The sequence below is a fragment of the Cryptomeria japonica genome, chromosome 9, assembly GCF_030272615.1.
Source record: "Cryptomeria japonica chromosome 9, Sugi_1.0, whole genome shotgun sequence".
NCBI classification, from domain to species: Eukaryota; Viridiplantae; Streptophyta; class Pinopsida; order Cupressales; family Cupressaceae; genus Cryptomeria; species Cryptomeria japonica.
Window position 1 is genome coordinate 737,311,191 of NC_081413.1, and position 12,164 is coordinate 737,323,354.

General features: G+C 34.9%; 1 protein-coding gene across 3 annotated transcripts in view; it reads left to right on the top strand.

Annotated features, from left to right (window-relative positions):
- LOC131038674 (O-fucosyltransferase 1) overlaps positions 1–12,164 on the top strand; it is a 59,305-nt gene that overhangs the window by 14,542 nt on the left and 32,599 nt on the right. For all 3 annotated transcript variants that reach the window (XM_057971186.2, XM_057971188.2, XM_057971187.2), the window contains 5 exons: positions 2,884–2,962; positions 3,079–3,149; positions 7,777–7,865; positions 9,874–10,000; positions 10,121–10,404. In XM_057971186.2, coding sequence (XP_057827169.2) covers positions 2,884–2,962; positions 3,079–3,149; positions 7,777–7,865; positions 9,874–10,000; positions 10,121–10,404 — 650 coding nt within the window. The remainder of the gene's footprint in view (positions 1–2,883; positions 2,963–3,078; positions 3,150–7,776; positions 7,866–9,873; positions 10,001–10,120; positions 10,405–12,164) is intronic.

Below are 12,164 nucleotides of genomic sequence, written 5' to 3' on the forward strand. Positions count from 1 at the left end.
ATCTGAGTTGTGAATCAGATAAGGTACTTGTATGCCCTAGAGGGGCTATGTTGTAATTTGCTGTTATATTTAACCTAATCGGATCTGAGATTTCTTGTTGGGTTTTTCACCTCCAAGAGGGAGGTTTTCCCAGGATAGCATTGTGTTATGTGTTGCATTTATATATTCTTTGTTATTTGATTTTAGTCTGATTACTAAAATCAACAAGAACTCCAGAATTCAGATTCGCGGCAATCATCCTTCAATAATTTATTAATATTAGGACTAATAATAAAAATAATAATAGTTATGTATGTTGTTTAATGTCTAAAATCAATTATATATGAATATTTATTATTTATTAATATTATTTTTTATAATTTTATATCTTATTATATATTTTATAAGGCACAACACTTGCTGAAGGTTTTGCAAATGGGGTTGCAAGCTAAGTGGGTTTAACCTTGGAGGGAACTCCATGGTTAAGTCCGCTTGAGTTGGAGTACTACTGGGATGGGTGACCTCCCAGGAAGGCCCAATGCTTCACCCCTGTGAGCATCACCTAGATGCAATGAGTGCTAAGTGGACCATTCATTCTCATGAGAGATGGGTTCTTGTGAACCACTACTCATGAAACATGGATCAATGAGTTTGACTCAAAAACTACACAGTTGAACCCTGATAGCAATATCATAGTTTGACTTGCTGTGGAAAATACCTCCTACTTATCAATTGATGAGCTAAAGGGGCTCTATAATGAATGGTTCATAAGGCACAACACTTGCTGAAGGTTTTGCAAATGGGGTTGCAAGCTAAGTGGGTTTAACCTTGGAGGGAACTCCTTGGTTAAGCATGCTTGAGTTGGAGTAGTATTGGGATGGGTGACCTCCCGAGAAGGCCCAATGCTTCACCCTTGTGAGCAGATGCAATGAGTGCTAAGTGGACCATTCATTCTCATGAGAGATGGGTTCTTGTGAACGACTACTCATGAAACATGGGTCAATGAGTTTGACTCAAAAACTACACAGTTGAACCCTGATAGCAATATCATAGTATTAACTTTCTTTTATAATTTTTTTTGATCAGTAAATTGTGGGAATAGGGCCCACTCCCAATATCTAAACAAATAAAAAAATAAAGACCCATTCAGACCCATGAATGGGCAGCACAAAGAATAAAGAACTAACTGAAGAATCCTAAAGAAAGCTTAAGAATCCTGAAAAGAGCTCAAAAAACAATGAAGACAATAGAGAGAATGAACTTTCTTTATAATTTTATCATTATAGTATAATATTATATATTATCAATATTGTATAACGTTTAACTTTATAAATATCATTGTACACTATAAATATTAAAGATATGTATATTATGCCTAATATTGATTTTTAGTATATATCTATATATATATGTTTTTGTACCAACATACTGAAGATGAACCGGATCCAATGAACCGGAATCTGAACCAGTATGATTACTGGTAACTTAGCATTTTTGTACTTTATATTTTAGGAGAACATTACCCTTTCACAGGTATCTGCAGTTTCGAATACTCTTGCAACAAGAGCAAGCATAATCTCAGATGCGAAGCATTTAGAACAAGAAATACATCGCCTTTCTGAAATACTCATTCAAGGAACGTTACATCATCCTACTATTGGGAGATTTTAAGCACTTTAGATAGACATACTTCTAATCAAGTTAAACAACAGAGGAATCCAGTTAACTCTACTAAAATTTAAAGCACAATGTAGAACAATGCAAGAACATCAAGAAGACACATTGAGTACACTATGCTAAAAAGCTATGAAGGACCCACTTTCTATTGTAAGACTTTGTACTTGATTTTCTATTTTTGTCAAAGACCTTACAGATGGGAAACATACCATTCTTTTTACGTCAGAATCAATTAACAAATTGCTTATATCTGGAACAATCATACTCATAGTTATCATCATTTATGCCCTTGAAGACATGAAAATCATAGCCAAAATTGATCACCATTCCAAGAGTTCTATAAAGGAAACTATTGAAATCAAGGGCACAAATAAGCTATGAATTAAAAATGATCAATGCAGGGAAATCCATTACCCTTTGTCTCATGCATCGACAAAAAGATAAATGAAAGGAGTCAAATTGACATATCATAGATATATATGTGAACACAACTATCCACAGTATTTTGACAATCAGAGTCTTGAAAATGGGTCAAAGAATGGAGATTCCAAAATGTTGATACTGGAAATATGAACACAGATAATCTTGAAAGTTGAAACAACCAAAAAAAAAATCAAATCTAATAGAACACTCTTATTTGCTTTATGCTTTGAGGTGAAAACATCTTAAAGAAGGGGCTTGATATATATACCTAATAGAACACTCTTATTTGCTTTATTTGCTTTATGCTTTGAGGTGAAAACATCTTAAAGAAAATGTTAGCATTGCCAATAGGTTATAATTATTTTGAAACAAGTGCTCATGCATGCGTGTGTATTTTTAAATATGAGCAGTTATGTTGTTAGACATTTGTCAAAAAGCATTTGTTGTTGAATTTGAAATTATTCAAAAAAATTAGTTGTAAGTTCATAGTCTGTTTGAGTTATGTGGAATCTGAATAAATTAAATTTCTAGTAAATACTTATGTTAGCGAATTGGCATACTTGCAAAATTTAAGCTTCTATTTGATATCTTGTCATTTTATTCTTTGTAAGTGGTGCAATCTTAATTCTATCAATAGATTTGACAAAATGCAATGTAAATCACATGCTGATGTTGATGGTAATTGAATTTTTCTGAGAGTTGTTTTGTATCTTTTTCACTAGTACGATGTTGATTTGATCATATAATTGAGGTTTTTTTGTTGATCATACAACTCGGGTAGCAATAATTATCTTCTCCTTGCAGATGGATGTGGGAATACTTTGGACTGGTGCTCCTTCTGATGGTTGGAGGCCATCCTCGGCACCAAGATCTTACTGGCCTCGTATACTATTCTCATGAACTTGCTATGATTGTTCCATTTCTTTTCTATAAAAGCCATTGCTGAATAAATATGGTATATACATGTTTTTCTAAAACATGTTCTATGTCATGTTGCAGCACCACCGAAGGAGAGCAATGGATATTTAGTGGTTCGTTGTAATGGTGGTTTAAATCAGCAACGTAGTGCGGTATGTAAATCTGTCAATTTGTCTTCAAATGTGGATACTTTCCTAGTTAAACTTTGTTGCTTGTAATGACTCTAGGATGTTTTTGAGATTGAACTGGAAAATATTCTCAGTTAACATTGATTTAGATGGTGACAGTTGGCTCAGATATGGCTGAAAGGTTGTAGTGTAATAATTCTATTGTAAATAATGCCTTCAGGATCACTCAATAATTCTTCATGGTTCAGATATCCATGGCACATGAAGTGTTTTTGGATTTTATGTTGCGCTAGTAATAAAATAGTGGTATAGTTTATATGGCTTGTTTTTAATCATATAGTACTAGATTTGAAATTGCTCCAACATATTTTCTACATTTTTTTAATCTATAGACTAACTTTTAAGTATTCTATCTGTTATCTATCATGGATGTAATTTTCATTTTTGTATACAGCAAGAAAAACACTGATTCATTTATTTCAAATCTGTACTTTAGAATGTGTAATTTAATAAATAATGCACTTATTGTTAATCATGCTTGTTATGTAAAATATGTTTTATTTTTTTTCTCTAACTTTATTCTATCTGTCATCTATCATGGATGTATCATTATATTTTCATTTTTTTTATACAGCAAGAAAAACACTGATTCATTTATTTCAAATCTGTATTTTAGAATGTGTAATTTAATGAATGATGCACTTATTATTAATCATGCTTGTTATGTAATTTTTTTTTTCTATACTTTTCCGTGTAATTTTAGGATGGGGTCTCTTATGCCTTAACCCTACCGTCTACTATACTGCCCTTTGAAATCTGGTGTTTCTCTTTAGTCATTCCTGAGCATTGACTGATATTGTTAAAGATAGGGAGCCAAATTTAAAGTTGACCTTGTCATTTAGCCGAAATCTAAATTTAATACATATCCCTGATGCACTATGAAGACACAAAATTCTATGGTTTTAATTTATATTTAAAAATATGAAAGAACCATGAGCAACAACAACATAGATTGAAAAATTTGTGACAGGCCTTATAGTCAGCATACAATCCCTTTATTATGTTTTGTTAATATAGTTGTATCTGATTATTTATTAACTGTTTGTTGGCTTTCAGGTAGTTATAGAGTTGGTTGATAGATAGTCGTGTAACGTGTTCTTGTGGCAACTGCTGAGTCCTTTAAATGGTTTAGCATCATCGAGGAAAGTAGTCTAAGCCTTGGCTGACCATCTTTGGTCTACTTCTGTAATAACTTCTTTGGCTGACCTTTGGTAGGCATTGTTATTTCTATTATTAATTCTAGTATTAGTTTTATCAGATGGAAGAGCAAACATTTGCACTGTTACCTTAAAAGAAATTGGGTCAGATCTAAGATATTCTCCTCAAACCCCAATAAAACTAGGAAGGGATCACAACGTGGTAAAGATCAAGAGATGAGGCATTACTTAATGATTGTAGAACAAAGAGAAAAGAGGAGACAACTATGAGAAAGAATTGAAACCCTAGTTGTACCAATCCAAAGTTGGAGCCCATCTAAAGAATGGAGTTGAAATTAGAGTGCAAGCTGAAGTTGGAGTTGAAGCCAGGAAAATCATAACATTCCCACTACAAAAAAATATGAACTATGAAGGAAGAGTAGGAAGAGGTAGCAAGGCACCTACCACTACATGACGAAGCGTGGGCTGATGTTTCTTACCAAGTGGAAAAGCCAGTACAACCACCTTCAGATGAGGTAGATTGGGAGATAGAATCTAAAGATTCATTATTACTTATTAGAAACCTACGAGAGTAACCTTTGAGGCATTGAGGGATTGTTGATTGAAGAAGAATTAGTGATTGAAGGAATTGAGCCAAAAACTCTTGGGCCAAAGGTGTACAAGAGAGAACCTAAAGGCAATTCAAGTGTTTTGAATGCTGAAGCAAAATGCGTTGAGGATTCTCACATGGTCGAGAGTGCAAGAGAAGCACTAGAGTGTTTGAATCAAAAGTCCTTGGTAAGTTAGGCATTGGAGTTGCATTTGAAGAAAAACATGGTGATCCACCATCAAGTCCTATTGTTGAGAGGTAGAAGCTGCCCAAATTCATTAATAACAGGTTAGAAGATCCAATAAGCCATTTCAGTACATGCAAAACAATATGGGCAACAAATAGCCAAGATGACAAAACATACTGGTTTGGTCCATCCTAGCCAACCTATAAGGGGTATAACAATTGACTGCTACGTAGAGATCTATTTTGCTTCCACAACTACTTGGGAAAGATTAAAGAAAGCATTTAAAGAGGAGTTCAATGTACTATAGACAATTTGCAATTGTTGCCAAAATATATATTAGAAAGGAAAGAAAACATGAGAATATTAGAGCCTATAATCATAGGCTTGATGAACTCCTAGTAACATTAGAAAAGGTACCAGCCAACAACCTCCAAGAAGGATGGTCCATTGAAGGTCTCATTTATTCACTATTGGAAAAAAAAAAAGGTAGTACCACCTCCTTTCTATGTAGAACCCTATAATTAAGTGATTGGCCTAGACATTGAGGACAAAATTTAGTCTTGTTGCAAAAGAAAAACAAAGGAAGATCAAATTTTAATGACAGTAGTGAGAATGAATCTGGAACTGTGCAAGCCTTGAGAAGGGATAGGATGTAGATGATGAAGGTACTTAAGGAAAAGAAAGAAACCAATAACAAAAGCAAAGAACTTGGTGCTAAAAAATTTAAGGTGTAGTTCACATAAAAAATAATTGTCCTAGAAAAATGTTTTGTGATATTTGTTAGGCTATGAGTCATTTGATTAAAGAATGGCCATACAATTTGAGGAGTATGAGCATGCATGTGCTCTTAACCAAAGTTCAAGGACTTGGACTTGGACTCGACTTGGCAGCCCAAAATTTTGACTCAGACAAGAGACTTGGCACAAACTTGACAAAAATCTCAGCGATTTTTTTTTGTAGAATTACACAAAAAAAAGAAATTAGTTGACAACTTTAACCTCATTTGTGTAGTTTCACTCCCAAACCCCCTCATTGTAATCAAATTTCTTATATGAAAAGAGATCCCAATAACTAGTTGGGGTTCGGGAGTGGAGACCCTAATTGAGGGGCAGCAATGATAAGCTGCACAAGGTGTTAGATGTGAGGAAAACCCAACAATCCACACTATTTTTTTTTGGATGATTGAAAAGATGAAGCAAAAATGAAAAAAAATGCTTTTATAGGGCAAAATTATGACTTTTTCTGACTATTTTTTCCATTGTTTTTGGCTCAACACCCCTTTATTCTTTCCCAAATGCTTGTCTTCTCCACTCCTAGACAGACCCGAGAGTCCGACCCTAGGATTCGTGAGTCCAAGCCTAGGACTTGGCGAGTCCTTGCATGAGACTCGACTGAGTACTCGCTAGGACTCTTCAGGACTCGGCTCGCGAGTCCTTGGCGAGTTGACTTTGTGAGCTTCTGGACTCGTGAGACCAGCGAGTTCTGCCGAGTACTCAGCAAGTTACCAAAAATTGCTCTTAACACATGGAGAGAAATCCATTCACTTAGCACTCCATTGAAGTGACAAAATGATAAATACATCTCTTGCTGGCTATTGAAACCAAAAAGGGGGAGGTTGGAGTCGGATATAGTACAACTTAAAAGGTTGTTCTATTTTAATGAGGACTTGCAAGAGATTGCTATACTAGCCAGAGCACAATAGGATTACTATGCAAATGGTGTGGACTTGGAGACGAAGATTTTGGCTATTGAAGTAAAAGGCCAACATGAACATGATTGATGTAGAAAGACATGATGAAGTATTGGCCATTACTTGAACCCAAGCAAAGAAAGTTTTGTATTTGGACCTGTTGTGACCTATTTCACACATCGCCCCATTGCAAATGGGGAACCCCTTTTTTTTGCTTTTTAGGGTTCTGCTTTGGCATCGCATCTGCTAATCACTAGTCTTTTTACAATGAGGAGTAGAGTTTTGGGGTCATTCCGGGCCAGACTGAGAATTTATGCTCAGAATTGAATTTGAGCGTTGTCAAAGTGTTCAAAAGGTTAAGGGACGAAAATCGCAATTGCTTTGAGTCATTTCTGACAACCTGCTATTTTTAGAAATTTTTGCTTTTTCTGTTTTTTTCTGCATTTTTGAAACTGGCATCTGGGTTTTGTTCTTTAGGTCATTCTGATTCTACCCATGTCTTTAGATTCGAAAAAGTTTGCTTCTAAGTGTAAAAAGAAAGGGTTTGGAATTTTTACTTTTTTTCTGAGATTAGGGTTTTGATCCCCATGAAAAATTATTCCTACCTGTGTTCTTGCTAACATCATACAACTTGAAAAGTAGCAGTTATTTTGAGCAGCTTGTGAGGCTGATTTACTGAAATTTTAAAGTTGAGTGTGACTTAATATTAACATGGCTGTAAATGTCTGAAAATTTGTCTGAAAATTGTAATAATTCTTCTATCTTAATATTAACATGGGTGTAAATGTCTTTTGCCCATGTATGACTTAGCTATAGAGTTCAATAAACTCACCAAGGGAAGATTGCCAAGGTCTATCCTCTTCTAATGGTATATTGTAGATGGATGCTAAATTTGATTGTTGAATTTTGATGGGTGCATTTTTCTTTGCTCAAACATTTCTTTTCAACCTCTGGCCTGGTCTTTGCAGATATGTAATGCTGTTCTTGCTGCTAGAATAATGAATGCAACACTTGTTTTGCCTGAGCTTGACACAAATTCATTTTGGCACGATAAGAGGTATTTCTTCAGTTTCTCATTCCTTTGAGCAGTCATCTTTATTTTCTAGAACTGGTCATGAATTCCTTTTGGCATGATAGGATATTTAATCTGATTTTTATTTTTGAGTAGTTTTTTTTGCATCTGAATGTGTGGAATTAATCTTACTTAAATGTAAAAACAAACATCTGGGTATAACCATATGTATGATGCATTAAATGTCATAAATCTGAGAATTCAAATATAATAGAAGAGAGATGATAGCCTTGCAAGTTCTCTACAATTTTTTTAAATTATGGTTGAATATGGTAAGGGATTGTTGTTGTTATCTGAAGTTTTGTATTTGTAAACTAAAATAATTTTCTCACTTCTAGGTTTACACCATATCTATAGCTGTATTATTTTTGAGCTATCATGTCAATTTTTCTGTTTCTATATATTGTTACTGTAAGGTGGAAATGTCTATGCACAATCATGTGTATTATGTGATATTACTGTATTGTGTTAACATTTTATTTCACACCTATCAGTGAGATACAAAGTGGAGTAGATGTGCAGTAGAACCACTCTCCAAATGAGAAGAAAAGCTTTGTAAATAAAAACTAGCCTCAAACCAGACAATATGTACTTGTTATTCACAATTTTTAATGTATCTTCTTGGCTGATTTAGAGTATGCAATAGAAACAAACTAAATGAATATCCTATCTTTTTTTCTTAATTTGAAGCACAAGGCAATTTTGCACATCAACACTGAAAGAAATCCTTACAACTATATGCTTTCATTGTTCAACTAAAAGCAGAGACAACACAATGCAAGTACACATACAAATTGAATAGTTTAAAATACAAACACAAATGCTTTGGTAAATTAACTAAAGGGAATGCCATGAAACCGTGAACTCCAGATTTGAATAAACTTTCCCTAATTCTTCCACGTCTGCACTTAATCATGTTTACTGACTAGGTATTTATTTTTGGCATATTGTCCTGATCTTGGTGTTCTATGTAGTACACATTCTCTGGAATGGTTTCCTCTATTGACTTTGATTACACCATCTGATGTGCTATCAATCAATTGACAATCTAGCTGTTAGCTGACCTGGTTGCCACTTGGCTAGACGATTTGGATATAGGCACACCCCTTTACTCTGGTTCACTTTGCAACCAATGAATTCTTGGCATATGATATAATTAATCCTTAATATTTAATTAGATATCCTTGGGTAATCGTTATTTAATATAGCCAAAGGTGGCAGCTGTGATTATTGTTGTTAGTCTGATATTCATCACGATTCATTCAAGCATCCATAGTTACTCTAATCTGTAATACTTCTGATTTATATTATATCAGTTACTGCATTCATTTATTCTCATCTTATCCCCTTGTTAATATTCATCACATGTTTATTTTAATATATGATTCATAACACCATTCTAGAAATCAGTGAACAACTTTGGAAAAATTGTTAATATTGTACGAGTCTTTATATCTGTCCTTTTCTGTTTTTATTATACTATACAAAGGCTGAAACTTGTAATTATATGGTTGCTAATGTTATTGGTTTCTTGCATGATTGTTGGTCATGAGCCATATATTCCTCAGTCGAAGTGGCAATAGGTTGACATTTCTCTGGGAAAGGGAAGGACAAGAGTAAGGAAATTTTCATATCAGTCAAACAAGGATGTTCCATCTAGCTAGTGTATCGTAGTTTCCTGTGAAGGGAGCAGTTGCACAGAGCATAATAGGCTTAGTATGGATAACTTTCTTTGTTAACTCATTACTCATTGTGCTCCACTAATAAAATTAAGATTATTAAAAATCTATCTTCATCAAATGTCCATTTCTCTATTATATTATTATTTCACCATTGAATTTTTTTTAATGATGCTTTATCAATCTGTTATTCCTGGTTTTCTTTCAAGTGGTTGAGGATCTAAATGGTGCTTCTAAACATGTTTACTGGGCATAATATACATTTTATTAAGTCTTTATGATCATATACAGTGATGGATCATTTTCATTTCCAGTGGCTTTGCAGGTGTTTATGATGTTGATCATTTTATCAAATCTCTTAAATATGATGTAAAGGTTGTACAGAGTTTACCAGAAGTGCCAGTGACTGGGAAGAAGAAGAAAAAAATGAAGCCTTTTCAGGTATACAAGTTTAATCATGTATACTTGGATAAAATGTAGATTTGTTATTTAACTAAATGCTGTTGTGCTAATATTGCATATAAATAAAAACTAAACAGTTTAGTTTCCTTTGCCCTGCAGCTTCGTCCCCCAAGAGATGCTCCTCCAAGTTGGTATGAAACAGTTGCATTGGAGAAGATGAAAGAACATGGTGCTGTATATCTTACTCCATTTTCTCATCGTTTGGCAGAGGAGATAGACAATGCTGAATACCAGAGATTGAGATGCAGAGTAAACTATCATGCTCTTAGATTCAAAGAAGATGTTATGAAACTGAGTACTAGTATTGTCAATCGGCTTCGTTTAGAAGGTCATTTTATGGCAATACACCTACGCTTTGAAATGGATATGCTTTCATTTGCTGGGTAAGGAGATGGAAATTATTGTTTTTTGTTAAAAGCTGTTCTTACGTTAAAACAACCTCATGATCTACTTAGTGAACATTTTTATTCTTAAGGTGCAGACAGAGCCAAATATATTAACTTCAGCTCATGCAACAATATAAGCTAGAGGGAGTAAAAACTGCCACTTTAAAAGGAAAATGAAGCAGAAGTGCTTGTTTGAACAGCACAAGTGAAAGCAGAGTTCTCTGGTTTAACAAATCTAGTTGTTCCTAACTGGCATCATGATCAATTAGTTTTTGATTTTGTAATTGATAAGTTTTAGTGATCAGATTAGATAGATAAAAATTCACACCAAGATGCAGAGATTTTACCCTGGGAAAACCTTCCTCTTGAAGGTGAAAAACCCAGCAATTAATCTCTAGAATTGTATTAGCAAAATGTCTTTACAAATGCTTCACACTTGAAGCTATAATAAGGAGATTTACTCTAGAATCAATGCAACATAGGTTTGATTCGTTTTGTATGGAGATCATAGTCAACAATCTGCTGAAGATTAACTTCAATAAGCTGAAGGAACTTTCGAACTGCTGAAGATAATCTTGATGGAGATATACACAATATGAATCGCTGAAGTAGAATTGCGAATCTGCTGATGCTTATGGAGAGAACACGGTTTGCTTGATGGTTGATACGAATTGCTGAAGGTGATGTAGAGAATGATACTATATACCAAACACGTCTTGCCAACCAACACGACTTATCTCAAAAGTCGGCTTCTTCATTAATAAACACGTCCTTTTGTTATAGATTAATTTCATCATAATAACGCGTCTTTATTAGAGCCCATTCGATTCCAAGAGACATTTCTTAATCAACGACTAAATATCATTTGTTAACAAAATCGATTCAATGTAAAGTCGGCAAGGCATATAAATCAATCAGGTTGAATGTGTAAGGCCGATAGGCCAATTACACATTTGCATTTGCTATGTCGGCCCTAAAGGAGTCCGACCATAGCTATTATCATCAACACTCCCTCTTAGCTAGGGAGGAATCCTTTTTGATATCTGAGTCACATAGTGACATCCACCATGGCTACTCCCAGATGGTGGGTCCATCATGGCTACTTCCATCAATGGAAATGCAAATGAACACAAGTGCTCATCATGAAGTCACTCAACGTGATGACGTTCACCATGGCTACTCCCAGAGGGTGAATAAGAACAAGTGCTAAGTCTGGAGTCTCTCACATGACATCCACCGTGGCTACTCCCAAAGGGTGGATCCACCATACATACTCGCAGAGGGTGGAACAAGGGCTTACACCTCAAACTTCTCTCTCAGAGAGAAGAATGCATTAACAAGGGCTTGTACCTCAAACTTCTCTCTCACAGAGAAGAATGCATTATAGTACATCACAAGAAATCAGTGATGCTGAGACTCCTTCTCAGCAAGGGCTTTATTCTCCACAACTCCAAGCTTGTCTTGAAAATGCTCAAACTTCACTTTGGCAAGAGGCTTGGTGAGAATGTCAACCGTCCGTTCCTCAATACAAATGTATCTCAACTGAACAACATTCCTCTGTACCATATCTCTGATGTAGTGGTACTGGATCTCAACGTGCTTTGTTCTGTCATGGAACATTGGATTAACCGATAGCTTCACACAGCTTTGGTTATCACAATGAATAGTGGTAGGCTCCAATGTTTGTCCAAACAGTCCTGTAAGGAGCTTCCAAAGCCACACTGCTTCGCAAGTTGCCACACATGCTGCAATTTATT